Genomic DNA, 27,632 nt, shown 5'->3' with positions numbered 1-27,632 from the left:
CATGTGGCATTTTGTAACCTGTCTTTATTTATCAAATTCACATACAATTTAAATGTCAGATTGATTGATTTTAACAGAGCTAAAGAAGAAATTGTTCGAATGTTTTAGAAAAGTCAGGAGTGAGAGAAAGGCCAGCTGATATTTTAAGCTTTGATCCCATATGCAAAAGTAAACTTGTGCCCAATCCTATGATGCTCTGATGGACTGAATCCTGCTCAGCGCTGCAAGGCTCTGCAGACCCCAGCTGAGCTCCCTGCGAGAGCACACGGCCTTGGGCAGCACATCCATGCCCAGATCCCGAGTGGCACCTGTGGAAATGAGCCCACCATGGTTAACAGCCGAGCCCTGGATCGACAGCAGTGTGACAAGGGCAGCACCTGGCCTAGATGGGCTTTAACCACTTCCAGGGCAAGTTGCAGCCCATAACTACAGTTCTGTCACTGGTGCCGGATGGAGACGCCATCCCTGCTCACAGCAACAAAGAGCCCGTGCTGGATCTGGCCCCCGGCTGCGCTGGTGGGGGCAGAGCTTTGTGCCTGAGGCACTGCTATTCCAGGATCCAGCAGCCCATTTAGTATCTTGTTGATATTCTCATTCTCCAGCCCTTTGCCATTAAGCTGTAAAGTCCCTTCCTCCAGCAGAGATTTATTTAACTGAGCCAGGGACAATACGTAGACAGACCAAAATATACCGAGAGCTGCCTGGTAAGGATTCATGGACACAGCTGTTGCTACAGCTTCTTGCTATGTAAAGTGCATGAAATAAATCGTTAAAATGACTCGGAGCTCTAAAGGGAACAGCAAGCGAGGGGGCGGGGAGTGCAGTAAACACGCAAACTCCTGCTTGAAGGCTCTTTGGTCTCATTCTTCAAAGAGGCCTTAGAAAAAAAAGAGTGGCAGGTGCCCAGCCCAGCCGTGACAGGAGTCACAAATTACGTCCTTGCCATTGTAGTGGGCTGGGAAACAACGAGCATTATGTTCTGCTGGGCTCCGGTGCCTAGGACAGGGCAAAAAGAAAGTCACCAAGACCCAGAGGCAAAGCGATCTTTTTCCTTAGCAACCACCAGGAAACCATAGAAACCTCCAGCCAGACTCACCCCAGCTCTGACAGAACACTGGGTGCACAGAACAAGAGGATTCATCCAGACACCTGACAGCTCAATCATCAGGTTAGGAGCACGCAGGGGACGTTTCTGACCTCACATGAGCATGGGCTCCGTCAGAGACAGGTACCCACCTCACAGTGCCCACAGAGTCCAGCTGGATGGGGAGCAGCAGCTGATGGACCATGTAAGATGCTGCCTATGGGCATCCCTCCTCCTGGCAGGGAGGGAGGCAGGATGGGCAAGTGGCAGCTCCCATAGGGAATGACAACCCACTGTCAGGGCTCTGTAAGGCAAATACACCTGTGAAGGTCACGCTACCAGCTCCACACATCTTTAGAGGGAAGGACAGGCTCCTAAAGAGAGGCCCATTAGAGGGGATTTTCCACTGTCACCCAGCAAACCTAAGGGACAATAAGGAATCGCTTACTGTGCAGACCTTGCACAGACAGGTCTGAACAGAGGTGTAAGAAGGTGGTGCTGCAGGTCCTGTTCAGGGTCTTGGTTCTTGAACATGAAGCCAGAGTAGTGACCGTGACTGAATAACCAAGGTGAGGACAATTCCCCTTTCAGTTTTGGCTTTTTGCTGCAAGCCAGAGGTGAAATAAAACCACCTCCTTGGTGACAGAGGGGTTGTCCTCAACACAGCAGCAGGGACTCAGTCTCAGGAATTCAATCCACACAATTTGACCACTTGAGTGGTGGTAGTGAGTGAGGCAGAACTTGAAATAAGGTTGTGAGATCAGAGATCACAGCCTGGGGTCATGTACAATCTGGATTCCCGTTTCTCCTCAGCAGCATTGTCCAAGAGAAAAAGCACAGCTCACAGCATGGGTCCCTTCCATCCACTGGGCTTTCTGGGAAAGCAAGCCCAAGGAAAAGGACAAAGCTGTATGGCAAAAGGACATTAGCTTGGCAGAAGAAGAGCAATCAGAGCTAGAGCTCCTGGTGCAGAGGGAGAGGATAACAGCTTGGTTCCTTGCTTTGCTGCTTCTGGTCTGGCCAAGGATAAGCCACCCTGTCCCTCAGGATGTGGATTTCCACCAACAGGACGGGAATATTGTGCCCATGTGGGGGTGTGAGCTGATGTGAAGAGAGAAGGCAGCACTCGGGGGTGAAAAAACACTTGGGAAAGCTCAGATCCACTCAACCTCAGCCCCTCTGTGACACAGCCAGACCAGTGGGTCTGACAGGCAGAGTGGCACTGCCAGCAGAGGTCAGTTCTCAGAGCACTGATGAGCACTTTCCTGGTTCGCTGGACAAGCCAGAACAGGAATCAGAAGTGGCTCATTACAGCACACTAATCCCCCAGAAAGGTCACAACTGGGTCTCCCTGACAGGGGCTCAGTAGAAAACAAGGGCAGCAAGAAAGAGGGGCCACAGGAATCTAATTAAGAGGCAGGGAGGCATCTTGTGCAGCAAAACCAAATTCATCTTGGGCCAGCTAGGTCAGATCCTCACAACATCCCATTGAAGGATTCATGGGCAGTCCTGGAAAACTCCCCTGCCACATCCTAGCCCAGACAGTATAACTGAACAACAGTTTTTCTGGATGCAAGGTGCAGCCTCAGGAGGTGGCATCTGATATCTCAACCACAGTCTCAGACAATGGCCTTTAGCAGAGGTGTGTACATACGCCTGGAAGTAAGAGGGCAGGAGTCCCAGGGTCCCCTGTCCATATTCAGATCAAACCAGCACTCACGGGACCTACATGTTTCCTGCACCACCAGCTGAACGAGCAGTAGCTAATTCAGCTTCCTAATGGGAACACTTGTGACACAACATAGGAACAGCCTTGATTTCTCCTCTCCAGGAGCAATTCCTAGCAGGAGTTGAACTATAGGCCCCCAGCCTGAAAAAGCACACAGCTCTCTAGTGAAAAAGGACAAAGAGCTTCCTCCAGTGCTGTAGTACAAGTGCCTGGCAAAGCCCAAACAGGCTGGAGCAGACCTTGGAGCTCTCACAACAGGGACACAGTTGCCTTCTAATGTGTGGGAAATCAGTTCTGTTCCCCCAGCCCATATAGTGTGCTTTTCCCTGGTACCATTCATGCAACTTTTCTCAGGTACTTATTGCTGAAGGGTTACAAAGCCCAGCTCAAGGTGACAGCAAATCCCAAAACAATGAAGAAAAAGAGAAGCCCAGAGTCCCAGAGCAGGAGAGCAAAGGAATTTTCCATCTGGAAAGGGACTTGAGGCATGGAGCAGGGACTGCCAGGAGCAGCAGCACACATGCCCCTGCCACTTGCTCCAGGACTTTTCCAAGCATGGGCTGCTTCCTTCAGAATGCAGAAAAACAAAGGTAAGGGATCACCAGGCAACTTCCAGAGGGAGCCTGCACTTGATACAAGCGTGAATTGAAAACAAGAAGGGAATTGAATTCATGCCCCTTCCTGTCAGTCAGCAACTAACCTTGTCAGGAGGGATGGCAGCACTAACCGAATCAGGCAATTCATTAGGTTGGGGCACACAGCAAAAGCCCACACTCTCTGGAGCAGAACTATAGTGAAAATCCAGGGTAATGAGTTGCAAACTGCCTTTGTAAATGACACTTCTGCAGCGGCTCTGGCAGGCTGGGAAAAGAGCTAATAGGAAAATCATTAGGTAGCATCCCTTTGATATTGTTGAAAACTGCACAGGCTATTTTTCCTTCCCCCTCCATAATTAACCTGGTATATTACCCATAATACTCCAGGCTGATATTCCCACAATGGACCACCTTATCTGCACCAGGGGAAAAGAAGGGTATGCTACTTAAAAGGAAGATGACTTCTGAAAAAGCTTAAAAGGTTTAAGATTTTCCCCCTACTGCACACGCACATCTTCTTCAACTCCATCAGCAACCAACCTCTGCCCAGCCAGGAGACCAAACCCCTGTCACAGTCAGCAAGCAGGAGCAAGGCTGTCCTGGGAAATGCAGCTACAGAGGAACTGATCTGCCCAAGGTTGATCTGCAGCTGCAACAGAGCTGCAAGAGGACACAGCTCTGTGCTTTGCCTCTTATTTACAACACTGTCCTTGTCCTTGGTTTCCTTTACACTAAACACTGCGCCTCCTGAGATGCAGAACAGCTCTGAGGAGCAATGCCTACCCACCTGGCTTGTCTGCCAGCAAGGAGAGGTGTCATCTCAGAAAAGATACAGCATCACAGCTGGTAGGCGATCCTGAAGGAACTGGTGCTCTCTAACAGCTGCGAAGGTGACAATGAAACATAGAGATGTTACTTAGTGCATCAGCACAGAGCAGCCTTAGGACAGTGCTAATCACGAGACAGTGAGTGAAACACGAGGGCTGGTGAGATAAACAGCATCTTTGGGAACAGTCTGGAGGGCAAGAGAGCACTACTTCCAAACGGAACAGTCTGGAGGGCAAGAGAGCACTACTTCCAAACCTCATACCCATGAAAATACAGCCTATGGTTAGACAAGCTCCCAATACTCACGAAGAGGCTGATCCTTGATGGAGCAAGGCTTCGCTTACCCATCACAATCAGCTCTTCCAGAAACACAGAGGTATCACATGTGATTAGGGCATTTCAAAAACTCCCTAATGATACAGATATTCCAAAGGCTCTTTGGAGATCTGGAGATGTGGAAGTGCATCCCATCTTCTCCTAGAATTAGAGAAAGCAAGGACTACTTTTGTGCTCTGTGGGGAAATACATATTTCAGACTGTTAAATGACCTTATGGCATCCCATTACTGCCTGGAATTTCCAGTGTGTATGTATGCACATTCACTGGAGCAGGAACATCTTTTCTTATCAACAAGAAAAACTGTGGTCACAGCTCCCACACTCAGACAATTTGCAGTGGGGCATGTCATGAGATGAACACACTGTACAAAGGAGCATCTGTGCCTGAGGATTCATAGACAAGGAGCAAAGTGCTGCTCTGCCCATTCCTTTGCCTGGCTGACCAGTCAGAGAGGGGAGTGGCACCACGGGGACATTGAGAGGCAGGGTCAGCCCAGACTGGGGGGTAAACACACACTCTCTTTACAGAGCACAATCACTTACCTCTGGGAGCTCTGTGGGAGGGCCAAACTTGAAGAACTATCAGCAAAATGTCAACAGTCCCTGAGAGACACGGACCTTCATCATGGAGCAGAGTGAAACAATGACATATTTCTAAAAACTCTGCTGAGAAATTCAATCAGACTTTCAGCCTAAAATTCCATATTAAGAATACAAGGTTGAGGTTACAAGTAGGAACTGAGATCTCTCTAAACTTTAATTTGCCTTTCTTGATGCCTCTGGGTTACTCTCGCTCTGATTACACAAAAATATGCTATGCAGACTCAGGTTTTGGTTCCCTTGCATTAGGTCAGGTGTTAGAGAGGACTTAGTGGTGTGGAAAAAAAACAACAGGAAACTTTGTTTGCAACCAGGTGCCCGAGATCTGGCTAGCTGGGTCTATGTATTTGTGGGGCAGGATCTTAGATTTCTCCATTTCCCCATTATTTAGAATAATAAAGAGCAAGGTTGTTTTTCTGCACTGCAGTTTGCAACAGGCTCAGACACAAAAGTAACACAACAGCCCCACAAATGCACAAGCTTGGACTGTTTTACTGTGCAGGGGTAGGCTTTGTGTGGTATCCAGCTTAGCTGAACTCATACAAACCTGTACAGAACTAAAGTTTAGGAAAAGTCTGGTTTACCCATGTGATTTGTTATGTTCTAATACAGCTATCAAAGGTAAGGGGCACCGTTTCTTCTGTCTTCCCTGCAATGAGTAAGCTCAAGTCTGCTTCACACACGTGGACCTTATAGGATAAGAACACTAAAACCAAAACCACCCTCTGAGGTCTGTATCCTTTTCCATCCTTACAGGAACTGAAATATGTTCAGCAAAATTCACTTTGCAGGGCTGGTGGGAAAATGGCCATTTCTTTCCACCACTGTCTTCTATAAGGAACAAAAGCTTCACTTTCCCCACTCTGGAGAGCAGCTTTGCAGGTCCTACTCCTGTACATGATCCACAGAGAGAGATCTGCAAGCCTGAGAGCAGCTCCACAAGCACCCATGGGATTTCCTAGGTCTGCACAAGACTGATTACAAGACAGGTCTCAAGTCTGAACACAGAAGGGTCTGTCAGCATCACTGATTTTTCCTCCTGTTCTCAACACAAGAGTAAATTACCATTCAACTTAGCTAAGAAGGTGAGGAGGGAAGTAAAAAGAAGAAATTTCAATCCAAAACTTTTGTTTTTTCTGTAAAAGACTGACATCAGCACTGCTTCATCATGTTCCAGAATTGCCTGACGTTAGCTGGTATCAACCGAGTCACGGCAGGAATGCCAGGGACATTTGTTAGCATGAGGCACAGCTTTAGGGCTAGGGCAGCCTACCAGCACTGCAATCAGCTGAGATCCTCTCTTCCATTTTCCAGCTCAGTGCTCAATTCCATATTAAACAAGTACTAGTACAAGTGGAGCTGCAGAACACAAAGCTAGACAATAAAGCTCTGAAGAGCAGAGGGAAGGCAGTTCCATCCACTTTCTCTCCCTCTGGGTGGAAAAGGCAAACAGAAGTTCAATAGCTCAAAGTCTGTCCTGCTGCAATCTTGGAGCGAGCTGCAGCTGGAGCATCCCATCACTGCCATAAACCAAAGCAGAGCAGGATGCTCGCCCTGCACCAGGGAGCAGTGTCCAGCAGTGCTCAGACAAGCTGTGTTAGCTGCCTCCAGCAGGCACAGGCAATCCACTGGAGTTTGCATCAAATCTCCCTCTGCTTCCACCTCCCTCTCATCCCCATAGCAGTTCAGCTCCCTGGGCACTCCCTACTCAAAACTGCCCACAATTCAGCCCCCCCCCCCCCAATTCACACAACTCCACTCTGAGTTGCTGCCATTCCTGTAGTCACAGGGAGTCAATGCAGTCTTTATCTGTTGTCCTTCTCAAACAGCACAGCACCTCCTGCATCCTTGCCTGTTAACAACTCTGCCTTCTGCTTCATTCCTGGAATAGCTTCTAACTCTTTCCTTCAAGCCAGATTCATTAACCAGCTGCTGCAGAGCTGTTTGCCTCCCCCAGGTACTCTGTGCATGTCATTTGTTAATGACTCATCTCAGACTGGGCTCATTGCAGACATCCCCCTCCTTTTGCAGCACCAAGCCCTTCACTGGCATAACAGGAAAGCCAAACATGCAAACAGCTCCATCCCCTCCAATACCCCAGTCCCTTCTCCATCCTCTGTCACCATCAGACATGGGACAGCACTTTATTCCAAGTGCTATTTCCTCCCTTGCTGCTCTGCTGATCAAAGGCAATGTGAACCAAAGCATAAATAAGATCCTCACCCCCAGCCAGGCTTTGAGAACAGCAAAAACATAAGAACAAACTCATAAACTTCCAACCACTAAAGAAGCATCAGCAAACTAATGTGACTCCTGTAACTGGCAGGGAATAAACACCAAGGGTGCCAAACTCACATCTACTTCCTCAGCAGACTGTAGCCTGATGAGGGGCTAAAATGATTCCCAAAGGCATTTGTATTCCTCCTGCCTCTTTGCAGGACTGGTATTAAAAATGGAAAGGAAAGAGGACCATAGAGGATCTCTTCACTAGTCAAATCCAGTGAGGAACTGGATGACCAGCATGTTACAGCTGTCCATGCAGCAAGCCAGAAACAGACCCAGTCCATCTCCATCACAGACTTGGGGACACAAAGTCCACCTGCACCTCCTGAGAAGCTGCCAGCTAAACACTGGGAGAAGCTGAAACAGGAGCTAATACTGCCACTGCTTGGGAAGCAGTTCCCATGAGCTACTGGTGAAGGCTTCATGCTCTGGGCTTATCCACTTAACATCCTTGTTGCATGTCTAGGGGGAGGGAGAGCTCGTAAAGAGTCAGAAGCCTGACCAGAATCAGAAGTTTTTGGGACTTGACCCAGAGGAAGCTGGAGGGAGGGTATTTAGATCTTCCTCTCCAGATTAGAAGCTGGTGTGCCTGCACTGCAGGAGAAGAAAAGGAGAGGGATTCACTTTCACAAGTGAGCAAGTCCTGTGACTGAGGACTGCAAATGCAGATGGCAAAGAGTCCTGGTAGCAATAAGAAAAAGGCACGTGCGTTGCACAAGCAAGCGCAGGTGACAGCTGGCTGCAGGACTGGAGCATTGTCACAGTCCTCTGCTTAAACAGCTCCCCTGCCTGCTTCTTTACAGAAGTGAAATGCAGGGGCCAAACTACAAAGCAGCACTCTGCTAGACCCAAAGGAAGGAACTGACTGGCCTAAGACAGAACACAACTACAAACCTCCCATAACTAGGCATCACAGCTGTTTAGGCTCAGGACACGGGGCTCAGCTACCAGCTTTGCCACAGATCCTTCTGCATAAATCTGGGCAAAGACAAACTACTGACAAAATGTGAAAAGGCTTCCCTGTCTCCCAGATGCATCAGGGAGATCAGTCAGACCTTCGGTCAACATACACCAAGAATCAAATGAATGCTAAAGTGAACAAGTGCCATTGGACAACAAGCCTAAAACAGCCTCAAAGTCAAGACTCCAGACTCTGACATTAAATCAGCATTTTTAATTTTTTTTCTAAAATGTGCTTTTTTATGAATTGCTGTTCCAATGCCTCCCCCTTAAAAAAAACCCCACATCTTGCCAAACTAGGTGCAAATCACCCAAAGTTAGTTTGTAACAAATACAAAAAAACCCCACAAAACAAAGGCTGAAATGCTTTAGATTCACAACAATGTACAAAAAAAAAAAAAAAAGGGGAGGAAAATACAACCTGAAAGTGTTCAAAATTCAGAAAGACTAGTCAAGTCCATTGCTTCAGCAAGGGGATGCTGCTGCGACCCCTGCCAGTGGGTCCTGGGCCACCAGCCTGCCTCGATGACAAACAGGCTCCTCTCCCACTGTTGCCAGCATCCAAGGAAGAGCGAATGCATTACCCTTTGAAGGTAATCAATGGGGGAAACAACTCACAAGCAGCTCTGGGAGGTCACATCCCATTCAGGAGGAACAGTTTCTAGCATGCCCCTAACCACCTGCAAGGACTGTGTGAAAGGGCAGCCTGCTTCCTCCTTATTGTACTGATGCCTCAGAGATGCAGAACAGTGCTTTAAATCTGTGAGAGATTAAAGGGTTTAGTAAGGGCAGTAAACAGACAGTTAAGTAAACAGCCCAGCACTGGAACTCATCTTCACAGAGCGAGGTAGTGTGAATTTCACCCCAGTTTAAAATAGACAGGGGTAGTGGAAAGGCTGAAGACTTCCATGTAAAGCAGTTCCTGGCCTAGAAACCTTCCTGCAATCCCTTTGGGAATGAAAAGATCTGTGTTGATGGCTTCCTCGCTCCCAGCCTGGCTTTGGTAGCCACACTTCAACCCTGGGATTCAGATGCTTGCTATAGCTCTCCCATGATCTGATTTAGTACAGCAGCTTCCTCAAGGTTAAGCAGCAATGAAACTAGCTGGGAGGGAGCAAAACGGTCCACAGATATTTTGGTTTTTTCCTGCCCCTTTTGGTTAGTCCCTTTCTTTAAAGTCCCTCTTGACAGGACCAGAACAGGTACACCCTGAAAACTCATAAGGGCTGCACAGTGTAACTTAGCCAGGTGCTGCTAACTGGGAGCTGTATTCAAACAGGGCTTTTACTTGCCAGCCAGGAAGGGACTGGCCCAGAACCCACTGAAAAAGGAGACGCAGGCCCTTTTTGCTCCTCCTGTTGTCATTCCTAACCGAATGACATTTAGATGGTATGTTCTAGTGACGGCTGGAGACCAGCCCTTTGACTTTGGACATCTTCTTTGTGGGCTGCCTTTGTTCTGTGTGTGGAGGGCACTCTCGCTCTACCAGCTGCTGCTCCATCTCCTGTGCCGATGACGAGGCTGTAGCTTTTAATGTTTTCTTTATGTTTGTGACCTGGCCAAGAAGAGAGAGTGAATCAGCACCTGCTTCTTCCTCCCCTCACAGCAGACACTCTGTTCATAAACATACTGAAAACCCCCTGGAGTATACAAGTGGAGATTATAAAAGAGATTCTCCCAGCAGTAACATGCTCTGCATTTGAGTTTAATAAAGGTAATGTTTCATCCTCACTTACAGACAGAACTGATAGTATTTCCAGTCTGGAATAACTAGGGGTTACTTTTTTGCTTAAGAGACAATGGTACAATACTGTACCACCCTTCTGTCTGGCTGGAGAGACCTACTACTGCCTTGGTGCAGAAGGGAGCCATCCTACCATTCTGTTGGCCAGAAGCAGGAAGGGCAAAGGAGACAGTGAAAGAAAAATTTACTCTCAGGACAGAACTCAAAAAGAAGAAATGCCATTTGTGCTAGCTGGCCGTGTGAGACACAGGTATTTGCTAAGAAGCAGGAACAGAAATTGGTTTTGTGGGAAGCAGCAGTAATGTTTCTGCTACTCTGGCTGAAAAGGAGAGATACAGCACTAAGCACCATCCTCTGTCCCCTGGAACTCTGTAGGGCTCACCACAAATATACTCAGCAAACTTTAAAAAAACCCCCAAGGTCTGGGAGTCAGGTGTGCCTGACTCCAAGCCAAAGGCATCTGGCAAACCAAATGTGCTCTGGATGCCGATCAAGCCGCCAAGGAGATGCACACATAAACCTGGCAGGGCTGATAACCCCTGATGCAGCGTCTCGGGAGGCCCATCCCCACCTTCCCAGCGGCCGTAGCCGAGGCTCGGGCGCACGGCCGGGCTGGACCGCGGGCTCGTGCTGCCACCTAACGGCGGGAGCGCGCCAGGGCCGGCCGACCCCGGGGGAGCTGCCGCGGGCACTTCTTGTAAAAGCAATTCAGACTCCAGACATTTTTGTTAACTACACTTCCAGGTTTAACAAAGAGAAATGTTTTTGACTTCCCGCCCGACTTGTATGAAAGGAACAGAATTGCAACGAAGAACTGTAGTAAAAATACAGTTTTGCTAGTTAATCAATACAGGAAACCACAATTAGTGCAGTCACCTAGCCTAAATGTATTTAAAAAAACTTCCAATCTGCTCAGAGTGGGCAAATTTGATGTTTGTGGTCTCACTAGCACTCAGAAGCAGATGTGTTTTCTTCCTACCCCACGCCTGATTTGCATGATTGCTAGCCTTCTTCTGAAAGCTGTGACCATCAACCAGGCATTACCAGATTATTTCCTTCAGCAAACAAACGTTTATCCAACAGCACAGAGGCCTGAGATGACTCTGTACCCACCTCCATCTCTACCTGCTGCTGAGTTCGGTGATGGTTCTCTTTGTACTGGTTGGCTCTAAGTACCTGCTGCTCAATTCCTAAAAGAACTGCTTCACAACCATCGCACCTGCAAGATACAAACGATGTCAAACAATGTTTACACGTTCTCTTTGGAGCAGCTCAATCAGGCAATCTGAAAAGTCACGCTCATCTAAAAGTTTAAGAGATTATTAAAATTATACTTCCTGCTTAGAGTTGCAAAAAGCTGGCAAGAAAAAGCTTTGCTGTGTACTCGATGCATTTCTCAGCATTCTCTAGAGAGTCTGTGTTACTCTTACCATCAAAGAGTAAGTGCAGGTTCAATGCACTTTCATCTGCCTTTTCAGTCAGAATTACAGCTTAAACAGGATGCAACACAGTATTTAAATGTAAAATTTTAAAATTAAAGAAAAAAGTAATATTGAGATAATCTTCCGTCCTGTTAAGTGTTCAAATGACAAGAGCACTCAGCATGGAACTCAGAACTGGAGCAGACAAAAACGGAATTGGCAGTGGCTTCGCTGTTACCTTCCAAACAATGCTGCAAGGTCCTGGAAGTTGCCAGAGCCCTCCCACCATGATGGGACTGAGGGAGTTGGAGCAGAGAAGCAAAAAACCTGCCCCCACCACAGGACAGCATATTTGCCCAGCAGTTTAATTACTTTTCATGCACTCATTACCATAGCAACTAGGAAGCAATTCCCAGGCAACTCAGGACCTGCCATGGGCTCCACAGTCTATGAGGGAATTTCTTTAGGTGGGAAGGGAATCTTACAAAAATATGAGAAACAGCTTCCTGGCAAAAGTACAAGAGATAATACCATAGTCCCACTACAGCTGCAGACAGGCTGCATTTGCAGGAACAAAGAGAAGACAAAGCCACCTGAAATTTCAAACTTGAAGACATCCCATCCAAAGAGCTGTGATTCTCTGGAATTTGCCCACACAGTTGTCAACACAGTGAAAAAAGGCTGAAAAGTAACACTTCTGTCTTCATTATCAAGTGTTGCAGTACAAAGGTGGAGCAGTTCCTACCACAGAGCCATGAGTCCAGTTTGGCACCTCTTTCTGCAAAAAGTCCTCGACTCCTCACTGGGGCTCTGCCATGTAAAAGCTACAGTGAGAGCAGAAGCTCACAATGTGGTACAGTTTGGCTTGATACATAATACAAATTGAATCCCAGATGGGATCTTGGAAAACTTGCCCAACAGACTCCTCCTCCAAGTGTCTAGTTATAGCACAAGACTCCTGATTAATGGAACATGGTGAAATTGAGCCAGCACTTGAAACTCTGAGGGGAAAAACAGGACAAGCTATGTACAAGGAACAAGGAGGGTGGAGAGACTGCCTCACCATTCCTGGAGTGTTTTGACAATGTTACTGATGTCCTTCTTCTGAATGTCTCTGCCAATACAAAAATCCACCTCTAACACCTGGTTTCGTTGATCCAACTTCCCTTGGATAATATCTGTATAAACCGCTTCAATAATGAGATCTTCCAGCTCCCTCAGATTCCTCATATCCAGGTCCTTCAGCAACACAGAATAGGGAATGCACTAAAAACAGTAAGACCAAGAATAAGTTAACAGTCCTAGAGCCAAAATGAATGGCTAAGTCTCAGAAGGTCGAGACTCAAATGTTTATTGTATCCCACACTTTGACCGGCAGGTGCAGCAGTGACTGATCATGGCAGAACAAATGCTTGCAAGGCTATGAAATATTCTGACACAACTCTGGTAATTCCTGAAGCTTTGGCATAGCACATTCTAGAAGAAAAAAGGTAAATGGGATTGTAGAAGAAATTAAAAGAGTGCTGCTTAATTTTCTCTAGAACAAAACATCAGTGTTTTTAAGAATGATTCTCAATCTCCAGCAGTGAAAAATGCCATACAAAGTTTCCAGACCTTCCTGACCAATCTGTACATCAGTTCAGACACCGCCCACACTTCATCCATGGAAGTCCACTAAGATAATATCCCAAATGCACCAGGAGAGAACACTGTACCCTACAGGTACTTTAGCAGTACAGGATTTTTCTGTGAGTACCCATGCAGTCTGATACAACTTCAGTGCTCTGGAATGGATGCCATTTTCTAAACAAAAAAAAAAAGACAACAGCTGTCACACCCCACGCACTTTACCTTCATTCGGGAAGCCAGGCTTACGATCGTCAAGTGTTTCAGTTTGTTCTTCTGAGTCACTGTTAATTCAGGCAGGTTATCTTTGTTTGCTGTTAATGTCAAAAAGACAGGATTCAGGACTTTACTTTGAAAATCACATAATCTAGGCTGCAGAACTTCAGGCTAGTTATGCTACACTACACCGTGAAAGACTGAACACCTCCAGCTAATGTGGGTGCTGCTGAACAGAGCGCGCTGCTGCTGCAGACAAATTGGCATACCCAGGGAGAGAAGGGGAAAAGTTAAGAGCAACTTGGCAATTCCATTCCTCTCTGCTTCTTTAGCAATTCTGGTTCTGGAATTACAAGGTAATTCACAACTGGTGCCCTGCCAAAACAGTTGGTCAATGGCTTTGTTTCTACCAAGTAATTTTTATTTCATTAACAAGCTGACAGAAAAAAATCTTCCCCCTTTGCTGATCTGGTTGCAAATACAGCTGGTTTTACTTCTCTGAGGAGCTGCAAAATTTAAAGTACCAGGCTGAGGAAGAGAGAGGAGAAATCATTAATCTAGATGGCCACACTGTCACTGTATAAGATCCATGTGCCTCATTAATATTTAAAAAGAGAAAGGAAACTGGCAGCTCTCCAAAGCTAAGAAACTCTTTAAAATATCTACTTTAATGGAAATTAGTGTTTCAGGGCCACTCAAGTTCTCCCATCCATCCCACCTCATCCAATACTCTACATTTTGACTGCTTTTCCCCCTTTCTTCACTAGAAAAGGAAGAATGGACGGTGCTGTCACATGCTCTGACACAAGAGCCATGGACAGCAAACACATCCTCTAATCAGTCACAGAATTCATGAGGCTCATGTTGCTTCACAGACACTGGAATTTCCAGTCCTTGCATTTACAGATGCCACTTCTCCTTACAGGAACTAGATAGCTTATCCACCACACAGAGAACCAGCAGTAAGACAGAATTATTTGTCACACTCTGTAATGGTCTGGATGAAGCTGCTACCCACAAATGAAGCATTAAATTGTAGCAGAATGGAAGCATAAGCACCAGAGATAAAAGCACATTTCAACAGATACAAAGATGATTCACACATAGTCTTTCTAAAGCTGTATAAAAGTCATTATTTCGACTTGTATTTTAGCTAAGAAATTATTCATTTTGTTTCTGCAATGCTGTCATGGAATAAAAGGTTATCTCACAAAGCATATAAGTTTTTACACATAATGCAGAACAATTTTGTCTAAGTTTTCTGCAGTTTCCATAGCTAGTGTCATCTAAATTTCCATAAGAGATGTCTGGAATTGCTCTCCGCACAAGTAAGTGGCCTGTGCACGTCAATGAATTCTGCTGCAGACCAGCTCAACCTAGCGCTGCAGTCCCACCCAAACCAGTAACACACTGTAGTCTCTAGCCCTTCCTTTCATTTTTAGCAACTAAAAAGCAGACATGACCCAGGTGCCCTACAGACAATTCTCCTCCTCCTAAGCAAGTTCTGTTCCTGGATACTTTCACCCAGCCATACCACACCAGGCATCCAAGAAAGCCAAGAATTGCCTCTGACAATCTTAAAGGGTGACCCAGTCCCACACTCTGCAAATGGGCAGCAGTCTCTTACCTACATAGTCCCGGTACGTTCCGTACGCAAACAGGTTCAGCAGCTGGAAATAAGCAGCATTAGACCCCTCAGCAAGCTGGATGGGGAGAAAAGAAATGTCACATAACATGGTCAACACAACCCTGATAGGCAACTTCTCCAGAGAATGGTTTATGTCAGCACAGGACAAGCAGTACCCAGAAAAGCAATTATCCAAGCTGGACCCCTTCTAAGGCCTCAGGAGCAGCAAATTTCAGCAGTTTTAGATCTAGTCAAGATGATCCAGCCATTTCTATGCACTGGAACTTAACTCCAGTTTGGACTGTCAAGTGCTTTGTGGCATCTTGGGAGGTAAAAGGAAAAAGCAAATTTTAACTTCAGTTGACAACCTACAGGGCCAGCTCCTCTCATCAGGTGATAAGCAAGCAGGCAATGATGATGGCTTGTTAAGCATCCTGTGAAAGCTAGGACAGCTTACCTGCAGAGCCACCACATCTTCAAAGCAAAGCAAGCTGGGACACTGTAACTTGAGTGCATTTAAGGTAACAGCTCTTCTCTTGCCTGCAAACACTTCACTGGAATACCGGCAGCACCAAGCAGTGATTTTTATTGATTGGGTTTTTAATACCATTAGCTGCACACAAATCCAGGAAAAAAACAGTACTTGTGATTTGATGCTAAATAACCCTTGAGGCACTTTTAGGCATATTTAAGAGCCTGTCTGGAAAGCCAAACTTGCTGTACACTGTGTTACTCCAGCTGCAGAGATACTCAACTTAGATTCCTTCATTGTAGTAGAGGCCAGGACTGGCAACGCATTCTCAGCAAAAGCTCTGGAACTTACTTTCCACCTTGGTTTGAAATCGTCTGGATTTGGTTGCCACCCAGGCCTGATACACTAGACATCTGTTCACAAAGACTTTTGGAGAGCATTGAAGTTCTGCTTTCCAGGACAGTAAAGGAGTAGAAAAGGATTTTTTCCTTGTTGGCTGGCAAAATGCCTTCTTAAAACTGCTACTGTGCTGCTGCCAGGTTTTTGCTGTGTTAGCAATTGCCTTAAGGTAGCAAAGCTTTATATAGGTATTCTTTAACACCTAACATATACAGGCAAAAGCAAGGTCACTCAATTATACAAAAACATCTCTCAACCTAGGTAAGTTGCACCAGGCCCTCCTGGCAACAATTTCACTCACAGGCTGCCTGTGGAAACTTCTGGGGATCCCTTATACTGGTAGTGCAGAAGGGGCATTAGAATAAAAACTCAACTCTTACCTCTTGCACATTTGTTAACTCCAACAGCTCTCCGAAGACATAAACCCCAGGAGCTTCCAGCACTTGATTTATGAGAGCAGTCAGAGCTGAGCCACTCGTACCTTTGGCTAGTAAAATAAACTGCTCTAGAAGATTGCAGGATGGCTTCTGTTCTCCTGCCATTCTAGGTTTTCAATCTGTCAGTAAAAGAACATAATATTAACACATCCTTTCTCCTCTGCCGAGTTCTGCCTGGCAGTGGACCAGAAGGTGCTCAGCATAGCAACATTTCAGTGTCAGCAGAGCCAGGCTTTTCTTCAACATTCAGGGGACAAGCCAGAAACCCAGCAGGTTCAACTGCTGATTTAGCTGAGGAGCAAAAATTATTCACACAGTATCCGAAAAAAATTTCTGTCTGATCAGTTCCCTAAAAGGATCTGCTCTTGCAGATCCTTTCTTGTAGGACAAGAGTTTAGATTTCTTGCTGTTTTCAGATTTTTCCTTCTAGTGATGCTGCCAAATAATGCCAACTCTAAAGATTCTTATTGATACACTTGATTGACTTCCTCCTTCCTCATTACACAGCTCCAAACCAGCAACTAACATAATTCCCTGTGAAGGACTGATCCACACTGCATGCCCACACATCCCACCTGCTCCTTTGACTATTGATACAGTGTGTATCCATAATTCCCACTGCTTTCTGAACCCAAAAGGCAAAAAGAACTGTGTCCTGGAAGCAGCTCCCCAGTCTGCACTGTACAGTTCAAGTGTTTTGGGTTAACTGGAAAGCGTAAGTGATAAAAATACCCTTTTACAAAGGCTCTATTTAAGTCCCTGTAAAGAGAGGTCTTTGTCTTCAGCTGCTGCCTGACATTTCTGGTGTGCATGTTGTCTCCCAGCACCAACATGTTGCTTTTGAAATGTAAACCACTATTTATTAACAAGTTCCACAAAATGAGCTGTTTGTTTACAAACAACTAAGACAAAACGTTCCAAGCATGTTATTCAGAAACCAAACAAAGAACTTACCAGATAAGGGAGGTTTGTTTGTATGGGATAATTATCAAGCAGAGGGTATAACCTTTACTCTGGTCATGAAAACCAAACACCAGAGAACCCAAGAGTAGAGAACCTGTCTGGTTCTGTGTGACCACTGGGCCCACATGCACCCTTGTGGGGGAGCACAGTCATACAGGGGTTTCGCTGTTTCACCAGGCCTAACCAAATTAAGGCTTGTGAAGGCACCCCAGACAGCTTCCTGTATTAGTCAACTTCTAAAAATACACTTTACTCTGTTCTCTTACACCTGCAGGTACAAATGGTCTCAACTGCACTGGGCAACCTTTAACACTCTCCACTAGAGATATCTCAGCCCTCAAAGTCTCTTTGGGGTTCTTTCCATCAGAGGCACAAGTGCAGCCTGGCTGAACAGCACCTCAGTTCTGACCGGGAAATCCCTGCAATACAGGAACAGTCAGTGTGGCTGCCTAACACATCAGTGCTGCTCTCTCTGCTCACAAGGAAGAAACACACAGAGAGGACAATTTCCTCAGGAGAGAATATGAATTGACTGTGCTGGGAATGAGATTCAGATTTCACAGTTCTATTGTCCTCCCTCACAGGTAATCAAACCACACGCTGATGTATGAGATTACAAAAGACTGGCTCGCAGTATCCATGCCCCGGCTGGAAAGGAATGCCAATTCTCTTCCCCTTTCCAAGTAAACCTTCGGACAACTGCGGTGCTATTGCAACCTGTGTGCACACCCGCGTCACCAGGAATACCTCGCTGCTTCCACAACCGACTTACCCTGGTGAGAAGTGACTGAAATACAGCAGACACTCCAACGTAGCTTGTCTAAAGGTAACAACAGCCCAAGTAGGGGAACAAACGGGGCTTCGCTCCCGGTCAGGCCTCGCTGAGGTACCTCAGGGAGTTTCAGGGCGGGAAGCGGCCCGCACACCCCGCAGCAGGAACGCGAGGGTTTCCCGGCCCTCCCGTTCCCCCCAGACCCCTGGCAGAACCCTCGGCCCCAACGACCGGGCCGAGCCCTGCAGCAGGAGGTGATTTGCCGGGGATGCCTCACCGCCGCCCTTGTCCCCGGGAGGCTTCTCCCAGCCCCGGCATTACCTCTCCGCTCCCGGCCTCCCGTCCCGCCGCTCCCGGCGCCGAACCCGCCGCGCCTCAGGCCGCCATGATGGCGGCGCCGGTGTCCGCGCGCGGCTCCTTCCCCCCCGGAACGCAAGGGCCGCGCCGAACGTTCCGCCCGGTCCCGCGGCCACCAGGACCAGGAACTGCGACCCGGCATCCCCGGGATACCGGGATGGGGACGGCGGGCTTGGTGTGCAGCTATAGAGCCATGGTCCAGCAGCCCATGGAGCAAGGTTCATCTGCTTGTGCTACAACAGCTGCTCCGCTGGGTCCCGAGCAGCTGTTCCAGCATAAGCAAGTAAAATTCCTGCCTCCCTTTTTGGGGATATGAAGTCCTGTGGCCTCTTCACGTGAGTGTGCATCCCAAAATAACTCGTGCAAAGGGCCGCTGTTGTAAGTCCACTTCGTCATTAGAAGTGGAGCCATTATTAAATTGAATGGTTGCACGGGACACTGGAACAGACTCCCCAGGGAAGTGATCACAGCCCCAAGCCTGGCAGAGCTCAAGGAGTGTTTGAACAACACTCTCAGGCACATGGTGGGATTCTTGGGGATGTCCTGTGCAAGGACGGGAGTTAGGCTCGATTATCCTTGTGAGTCCCTTTCCCACTCAGGATATTCTATGATTCTACCAGCTGAGCCTCTCAGGACAATCCTCCTGGGAAATACCAAGAGATGGGGTGAAGACCACGGGGTGATAGAAGTGATTTTAAACTCCATAGAAAAATGGCCCATACAAATGATATACCGAAGGGCAGAGCTCTGGCTGGGACGGAGCTGGAAGGGTTAAGATCTTCCCCAGGGCATAGATCAGGAGCCAAAAGACAGCTGAAGGGGTATCACAACAAGGGTGGAAAAAAGAGGGAATTGAGGGTGTGTAGGCTCATCCATGTCATGTTGTGAATAAAATGTTCTTCTGTTAAAAATCCTTCAGCTGAGAGCAAAGTGCTTCTGACTTTGTCAGCAAGTCCCTGAAGATCAAATCATGGACCAGCACAGTCAGGAGGGGGGAGCTTTCAAGGAATGAACATCAGAAACTATTAGGGAAACTGATGGGGCTTGGCCTGTGTCTCAGAGCCATCTACAGCAGGTCCCTAGGGTCCCATCATCCATCAGAGAAGGGGTGTCAGACAAGTGCAGAGATGCAGGTGTTGGAATGCTGTTGTGACGCTCTGGGCTTCAAAGCAAATTGGATGTAAAAAACCAGGCCCTGCACAACAAGGGAACTCAGCCAGGGCTATAACAAGCCAGTCAGTAATTTACTTAAGCCACACTTAGCTCTCATCTGCACAGGGAGGGAGAATTACCTCTTTAATCACATCCTAACCAGGCCCTTCCTCACAGTTCCTGTTGTCCTGCAGACACGCTGGAACAGTTGCTTTGGATAAGCAGAGTGTGGCCTCCTTTTTCCCAACAGTCATTAAAGCTCAAATGCCAGGCTGAAATAGAAATATATGATTGTGAGCTATTTTCCATGGATTGGTTTTGCAACCTTTTGCTAGAGCCTGTGGGTAAAAATCAGCTGTTAGCCCCATGTAGGTCAGCCAGGAGTGCCTGTCCTGACACCTCCCAACCTGGACTTTGGAGGACAGCATCAGCTAAGCTCAGCTTTTGGGATAGATTTTTTTTTAAGAGGAAAAATATGTGGATGTCCAGCTGTCTCATTCCCTTTTAAACAGCTATTGCAACCTCCTGCTCCACCCACGCAGCTCTCTGTGTGCCAGGAGATGTTAATCCATTTTATCTTTTAATGTTGGTATTATCTCTTGACTCGCCCCATCTCTTCCCCTTGTGATTCTGCAGTCCAGGTCCCTTTTACGCAGCAGATAATTCACCTTATTTCCCCTTCTTTCCCTGCATTGCCAGAGTAATGTCCCCAAGCAGTGGGGTCCTGGACCCCCAGACTTTGAGGACACCTGGCCTCACCATGGAGAGGGCCAACAGTGAAAATACTTTTGTGTCTTATATTTTTCCTTATCTTTCATTACTCACCTGTGTGTGCTTCCACCATGCTTCATCCATTCATGCTCCTTCCTTCCAGCCTTCAGACTCCTGCAGCTGCCAGCACACACCTCCAGAGCACGGTGAGGGGAGCTCCCAGGCCCTACTGAAAAGTTTCCAAACTCTTTCTTTCCCAGGATCCAGGGACTAAGCTGCTTGCTGGACCCTCATCTCAGCCTCACAAGGAGTGATGTCTGGGTGGTTGTAGATGTGAAGTTGTACAACCTCTTCTGTCAGGGGTGGGGTGGGAGGAAGCTCCAGTTTATTAAACTATCTCCCAGTTATGCTGCTCTGCAGAAACACCAGGTCCTTTACCTGCACCTTGAGAGAACAGCTGCTGGAGAAGCAGAAAGCAGGCTGGAAGCATCTTCTCACCTGCAGTGGCAGCTCAGAAACTGCCACACCTGCCAGAGATGTGAAGGAAAAGTTTTCAGTTCCAGGTGGCACCAAGGGATAGAGGGATTTGCAGCAACTTTCTTGCAAGCAGATTTTTAAGATGATGTGCTCAAGAGTGCTGTTTGTGTTAATGCAGCCCAGGGATGTTGAGAGATCCCAGGGTTTTTGCCACTCTGAGTTGTGCTGTCACTTGTTCCACTGCTGCTTGGCCCTGCACTAGTCACAAGAGCTTCACACTTCAGCCACGAGCTCTTTTGTGATTTTCAAGCTCATAAATGAGAAGCCTGTGCTTCCCTGCACAGCAAGGTGAATTGGGGAATTTTGAGACTTGGCCAGGAAATACAAAGGCTCCAACTCAAAGCTCCACAAACACCCCTACCCCTGTGCTAGAGAATCCCCTCAAAGCTGCAAGAGCTCCTTGCCATGAGATCCATTTGGTCTCTGGCTCCTTCATCTCTGAGGAGCCTGAACAGAGGCAGGATTGAGTTCCTTATGACTTCTGCAAACCAGTATGTCCTACTTCCTCCTGGCAGGCCCATCCCCTACATATGACCATTTGCTTCTGCCGTTTTCAGGTCTGCTTTTGTCTTGCTCTCCTTTTCTCCTCGTCAGTCTTTTCTCCTTCGTGATCTTTAGTCCCTCCTCCTTAGACAGCATGCAATTTCACAGCCTAGCTAAAATCCAGGATGGACTCTTAATAAAACATATATATTTGCTCAGCTCACCCCTGGCACTCTGCCCAGACTCAAAACTTCATACACTTAAACTGATGGTGGGAAATTGAGCATGGACCACATACATCAGGGAAATAAATGCTGCCTATTTTTATTATTAAGATCTCTTATTGGTGATACTGGCAGTGGCCTTGTCCTTATACATTAAATGCAGCCTTTATTAATGCTCACATTCTCCACTTCTGTACAGTGGCCGATTTGGAGGCAAGTAGAGCCATGAATGAGTGTATTGATGGCACCCTGACTGTTCACTGATCCTCTTTTGAGGACTGGGTTACAACTGCTGCCTTTATTTTTACCATGACTTAATGCTTTTTATCAGTTGCACTCAGATTGTTAACAGAGGGGTTAATTTGCTCAGGTTAAAGAGCAGCCTGGGTCCTGGGATGTGCTAACAAACCCGAGACTTTCCCCTCACAATCGACTCTGCTACACAAACATAAAGGCCGTGAAGACGATTAGAGGGCTAGAGCACCTCTCCTATGAGGAAAGGCTGAAAGAATTTGCATTGTTCAGTCTGAAGAAGAGAAGGTTCCAGGGTGACCATACTCAGGCCTTTCAGTACCTGAAGGTGTCCTACAATGCTGGAGAGGGACTTTTTACAAGGGCACCTAATGATAGAACAAGGGGAATGGCTTCAAAATGACAGAAGGAAGATTTAGATTAGATATAAGGATGAAACTATTTACTGTGAGGGTGCTGAGGCACTGACACAGTAGCGAAGCTGCAGATGCCCCATCCCTGGATGTGTTCGAGGCCAGTCTGGATGGTCTTTAAGTCCCTTTCAACTCAAACTGCTCTGTGATTCAAATTTTTGCAGCACAAAGAAGGCTGCCTTTGTTCCAGGGGGGTAGCACGCTATTTATTTTAAACCTTCTCCACAATGCTGGTCCTGTTGGCTCCGGCCTCGGTACACGCAGAATCACAGAATTGTTAGGTGTGGGACGGACCTCTGGCGTTCATCCAGTCCAACCCCCTGCCAAGGCAGGGTCACCTGGAGCAGATGACACACGAACTGGTCCAGGTGGGTTTTGAAGGTCTCCAGCAGAAGCTGCTCTGGCTCTGGGCACCCGGATCCCCGGCACCACGCGAGTCCAAGGGTGGAGCTCCGCCGAGCAGCCCCAAAGACGAAACCGTAGGACCCCCACTGCCCAGGGAGAAGCGCTAGCCGAGCTCCAGCGGCTCGGGGACGTTCGGCCGCCGCCCGGCGGGCGCTGGCCAGGCCCGTGGCGGCTCCTCGTTCCCTCGACTGCTCCCCGCTGCGGCCTCCCGGGCCCGGGGACCGTCCGCTCCCCCTGCCCGGCCACCCTGCGGCGCCTCCATCGCGGCCACGTCAGGCCCAACCGAAGACTCCGGGCGACCGCTGCGCACCCACCCTTGAATGAGGGAGAGCGCTGTCTGATTGGTCACTGGGGCTGTCATTCACATGCCAGAAAGCGGGGCGAGGAGGGAGCAGCAGCGGCTGATTGGTCGGCGCGGCGGCGGGCGGCCGCTGGGGTTGGTTGCGCCGGGCAGTGGCGGGTGCGCGAGAGGGAGGGGCGGGGGGTCCTGAGGCTCCGCTGTCACCGCCGCGCTCCCGCCAGGCCCGGCCCAGCCCCGTCCGCCCGCCCGCGGCGCGGCAGGACCATGTCGGCCACGGACGAGCGGGCCAAGGAGATCCTCCGCGGCTTCAAGCTGTATCCTCCGTGCGGGGGCTGTGAGGCGGCGCGGGGGGCGCGGGGATCGCCGCCCCACTGTGGCGAGGCCCCCGGGGCGGGAGGGGGGTTGCCATGGCAACGCGGTTCTCAATGGCGTCCGCACTCCGGCGGTGGCGGGAGGGTCCCTTAGGGGTGGGACCGGCTCTGAGCCGACTGGGGCGGGGGGACAGGGAAGGAGCCCCCCTGACGCCGGGGCCGGGGTCCCGTCTCTGCCCTGTGGGGTGCCGTGGGTGGGGGGGTCCCGGCGGCCAAAGTCCCCAGCAGGGTGGCGGCGGCCACCTCCCCTTCGGCCCCTGCCCGGTGCTGAGAAGGGCTGGGCCGGGGGCGGCGGCCCTGGGCAGTGGGAGCTCCCCGCCCGCAGCGAGGACAGCTTACAGAGGGCAGGTGAAGTAGCTCTGCGCTAGGAGGATCTCTTTCTCTCCGGCCTGCGCTTAAGCACCTCTGCTTGGAAAGGAAATACCTGGTCGTCAGGTCCAGGAGCAACTAAACACCTTGTTCCTTGTCATACCGTGAGGTACTGGCACATGTGTTGGTCGTGCAGTGTCTTTTATTGCTGACGTATTCTGCGTGTACATGCCTTTCTGTGCAGTTCGTTTTAAAACTTTTCATGTTGTGGCTTTCAAAAAGCATTCTGATTTTATGCCTGTGGTACCTGGATGTGAATTTAAAGCTGATGAAATGAGATAGATCTGAGCTTGGAAGAGAGGCAAGAGCCTTTATGCACCTTCCAGCTCAGGATTTCAGCAGAGTAGAGAAAGGCTCAACCTAAAGGCCCATGTTCAGACTGAGTGTGAGAAATAGAGTAGCTTTATTTTACATATGGTATATTTTACTGAAGTAAATTCTTCTAAGCTTACAAGGCAAATGTAAGGTTGCTATCTTGACCTTTAGACATGAGAATATTGTTGTGAGTTGGTTTGTATTTCTTTTTTACAATAAAAAGGACAGAAGTGAAGGCAACATCCTTTAGATCTGAACCTATAATTTCTAAACGGGGTGGTGGTTTTTTTTTTGTTCAGTGAGATGTACATAATCTCTATGCCAGCTGTAGCAGAATCTGATTTTCTAGGTTGGATTTAGATAGATAGCTGTTATCAAACTATAAGCAGATGCTTTTCTTAACTTTTTATAGAATCACTGCAGTCTCCCCCAGCTGTTAGTACTGCATCTGGTTCCTTTGCTTCTGTGCTGGCACTATTGACAGTTCTTTGTATTTATGAAGATGTAGTATGTTAGCTGTCAAAACATAAATTAAAACCCTTTTGTGCAGGCAATTAGAACAAGCTTCTGACAAGACCAGACTAAGCTGTTGGTAGAAGTGAGGAGTGCCTTGAAAGTTAAGCCTAGGGAACAAACTTTTAAGTGCTTTTTGCATGTGTTTTTACATAGTCTTTGCTGGATAGCAGAATTTACATAAAGGCCTTTGTCCAACTTTGAATGAAACAATACTTTTTTGTTGTTTGCTGTCTTAAAGAGAAAATACTTTTTGCTCTTTGAGAGGAAGGATGTCAGACAACAAACTTCTATGATCTCAAGCAGCTATAACATGGACAAGAAGCTTTATTAGAAGTACTCTGCAGTCTGTGTTGAAGTGTCTCAAGTCTAGTCATCCTTTGCTTGTCCTTGCAAAAAAAAAAAAAAAAGAAATTTTACTTTTTTTACTTCTGACAGGACAGTTTAAGGCAAAATCTGGACTGCACTTCTCCAAAAACATTGTAGAGTAGTTTGATAGTTGCCGTGTAGTACAAAGTCTGACAAACAGGAAAGTTTTGTAGAAGCATTTAATAACTGAAACTTTTAGCAAGCTTAAATAGTTGGAAAACATCTATTGCCCTTAGTAAACCAGAAGAGTGGCCGAACAGACATTCCTCATTTATGAGGAAGCCTTGAGACACCACACCATCCCCACAGGAAACTGCTCATGCCCAGCTGTGACCACTCTCCCTGTAAGGGAGACATCAGCTCAGACTTCCCATCCCTTGTGCAAGGGCTGGCGTTTGTTCCAGAGAGAATTACAGTTCAGAGGTGCTTTATCTTCCACCCACCCTATTGCTACATGTACTCAATAGAAAGGAAGAGAGAAACGTTCTGAAAAACTGTTCCGTTTATACTTTTAGTACTTGAAACCTTTCTCCTCTGCTCCCATGAGGGAGGGAGTTCAACTCCAACTTAAGCACATCCTGCAAACTTGGCACTTCAAACTGAGCTTGCTTTTAGCACAAGAGAGGAGCATGGCATTGTGCTCAGGGGCTGTGTGCAGGGGATTCCCTGGGAGGCAAGAACAGTTGCTAGGGCCAAAAGCATCACTGAGGAAGCAGGCTTCCAAAATAATTGCTAACTTTAACCCAACAGCAGGCACTCTAGCTGGAAGTCCAGTTCACGTTGAGTAATCAGAGTTTCCTCAAACAATTCTGTTTACTTGTGGTTCCTGAGAAGGGGTTAATTACAAGCTTTCCTACTCATTGGGGCATGCTGGATGATTGGGGCATGTGGAAATTAAATTATAGCCTAAATCCACGCTCTAATTTCAATGCAAAGATAGGTTTTCCTTCCTCTATGACAGTAGTGCAGAAACATGTTGTGACTAATGTCCCAAAATTCAAGCCATAAACATTTATTCCCTCTTCTCATGGATTTTGCTATTTTAAAAACATTAAAACCAAGGGAAATATATTTGATGCTTCCAGGCAAGTGAGAATATTATACTTTATTACACTTGTCCTAAGAATTTTTATGGCACCAGTTAAAATTGACCACTAACAGTCCAGTAAATATGGTGCAGAAAAATTTTGAAAGCAGACAGCAAACACTTAGAGCTTGTCACTTGTTCAGGGACAGTATCTGCTAACAGACCTTGTAAGTGTGTTTATCAACAAACTATTCTAAAGGCACTTGCCTGAACAGCAGTTGTTACACCCCACACAATATCTACAGGTAGTTCAGTGCTATGAAAATGCACTTGTTTGGCTAAAAGCAACATCAGTTCAGCTGGTAACTGGAGATCCATTTGTGTGAAGTATTAGCCAAGTCTTATTTCTGCAAGTATTTATGCACATCTGGTCCTGTGATCTCAAATGCATGAAATTAGATTATGCCTTTTTTCCTCTGGAAGATGGGACAGTTACTCTGTCAAGCTACAGAAGGGCATTTTACTTGACCCTCATTTACCCTTTCAACACATTCTTCAGATCTTGTTCTGTCATTTTATCTTTAGTGTGTATGAATAAATGTACATATTTAGCATCCTTTATCAAAAGAAAGTAACACCAGCGATGTACTTGCCCAACAGTCAGAGTTCAGGGTTGTTTTATTTTGATGGCTCCCCCTCAACAACTCCCTTGTCAATTTGTGGGTTGCCTGTTTACCTTTGTTCTGAGATGAACTAGCACAGAATTATTTTTTTTAAACGCACTAGAATAAGGACCCTGTGGACAGTTACCCTGTTTGGTTTGGTTTGCCAGCATTTGGAAAGCATCCATGCTGTAGATTAGAAGTACCCAGTCATAGTTTGCAACAGCAGATTCACATCCAACTCTTGAGGGACCACATTCCCACTTCTTTAAGTGCTTCTTTCTGTGAGGTTTCAGTCAGAACAGCAAGGAGGAGAAAACCCAAACGAGTCGGTTGATTCTCATAGCACGCTTAAAGTGCCATGTCTTGCCTCTCAACACAGCAGTAAGGACATCTGCTTTCCTTTTAAATCTTACAAGTCAAACATGATATCACCTATTTATTTGCTTCTGTACAGAGGAGTCTTATCAGAATCTCTGTAGTGTTAATTGTCCTGTAGCTGTTTATCAGTTTCGAGTAAGTTTTTCCTTTGAAATTTGTTTTAAGGCTGTGCAGTAGCCTCTCCTTCAGAAGTCTCCTGAAACAAATTAATATGGTCAATGTAAGCACAAAGAGACAGCATTAACTGACAGTATTAACTCCAGAACAATTACAGAGTTGTGAAACTTGTGTTTGTGGTCAGTGTAAACATACACCTGTTGCTCAAGCACTCCAACACTTGCAGGCAAAACTTCTCATGTCAAAGGCTGGCCTATTTTTCTACAATCCTCAGACTTCCCTGTGCAACATCTTCCTAGCTCCCAGAGCTTTTTCCAGCTTTATTCTCACCATTGTTCTTCTGTCTAGGAAGTCTTTCTAGCAGAGCATTATCCTCTTAGAAAGATGGATAGAGCTGTAGTGAAAATATAGTTATAACAGAAATCTTTGAGAGTATCTATGAACTTTATATCACTCTGCACACAGGGAAACTTCCAACTTCAGCCAGGTCTGCTGTACACACAGGAACTGAATGACAGTCTTGCCCATCAATTCCTAGAACAGTCACTGAGGTTTTGAACTAGTTTCATGCAGCATTC

At 47.2% G+C, this 27,632-nt stretch overlaps 2 protein-coding genes and 1 long non-coding RNA gene across 5 annotated transcripts in view; 1 reads left to right on the top strand and 2 right to left on the bottom strand.

Annotated features, from left to right (window-relative positions):
- Positions 1–14: 14 nt before the first annotated feature.
- Positions 15–6,911, bottom strand: LOC138114497 (uncharacterized). Its single transcript, XR_011152660.1, has 3 exons — positions 4,582–6,911; positions 3,514–4,291; positions 15–308 (listed from the first exon to the last, which is right to left on the bottom strand). It is a non-coding gene; the product is annotated as an uncharacterized lncRNA (long non-coding RNA).
- A 1,706-nt stretch (positions 6,912–8,617) lies between these two features.
- Positions 8,618–18,512, bottom strand: COPS7B (COP9 signalosome subunit 7B). Of its 3 annotated transcripts, none has more exons than XM_069023985.1 (8): positions 18,417–18,512; positions 16,304–16,479; positions 15,510–15,665; positions 15,053–15,128; positions 13,435–13,523; positions 12,647–12,849; positions 11,276–11,381; positions 8,618–9,973 (listed from the first exon to the last, which is right to left on the bottom strand). In XM_069023985.1, the coding sequence occupies exons 2-8, from the start codon at positions 16,463–16,465 to the stop codon at positions 9,815–9,817; spliced, it is 951 nt and encodes a 316-aa protein (XP_068880086.1). In that variant the 5' UTR covers positions 16,466–16,479; positions 18,417–18,512; the 3' UTR covers positions 8,618–9,814. The 3 variants fall into 3 exon arrangements, with proteins under 3 accessions (XP_068880086.1, XP_068880087.1, XP_068880088.1); XM_069023986.1 differs by lacking the exon at positions 18,417–18,512 and adding an exon at positions 18,096–18,315; XM_069023987.1 differs by lacking the exon at positions 15,510–15,665.
- A 4,577-nt stretch (positions 18,513–23,089) lies between these two features.
- PDE6D (phosphodiesterase 6D) overlaps positions 23,090–27,632 on the top strand; it is a 34,791-nt gene continuing 30,248 nt past the window's right edge. The window contains exon 1 of the mRNA XM_069024602.1: positions 23,090–23,244. Within this exon, the coding sequence (XP_068880703.1) occupies positions 23,195–23,244 (50 nt within the window). The 5' untranslated portion in view covers positions 23,090–23,194. The remainder of the gene's footprint in view (positions 23,245–27,632) is intronic.

The sequence above is a fragment of the Aphelocoma coerulescens genome, chromosome 9 (genome assembly GCF_041296385.1).
Source record: "Aphelocoma coerulescens isolate FSJ_1873_10779 chromosome 9, UR_Acoe_1.0, whole genome shotgun sequence".
In the NCBI taxonomy this organism is placed as follows: domain Eukaryota; kingdom Metazoa; phylum Chordata; class Aves; order Passeriformes; family Corvidae; genus Aphelocoma; species Aphelocoma coerulescens.
The sequence above is the reverse complement of the archived record's forward strand: the minus strand, read 5'-3'. Positions and strand labels throughout refer to the sequence as shown.

Coding starts and splice junctions, on each gene's coding strand:
- COPS7B (XM_069023985.1), bottom strand. CDS start 16,465: ATGGCAGGAGAACAGAAGCCATCCTGCAATCTTCTAGAGCAGTTTATT. Junction 15,666..16,303: donor AGTTAACAAATGTGCAAGAG/GTAAGAGTTGAG, acceptor ATTTGTGTGCAG/CTAATGGTATTAAAAACCCA. Junction 15,129..15,509: donor AAGATGTGGTGGCTCTGCAG/GTAAGCTGTCCT, acceptor CTCCCCATCCAG/CTTGCTGAGGGGTCTAATGC.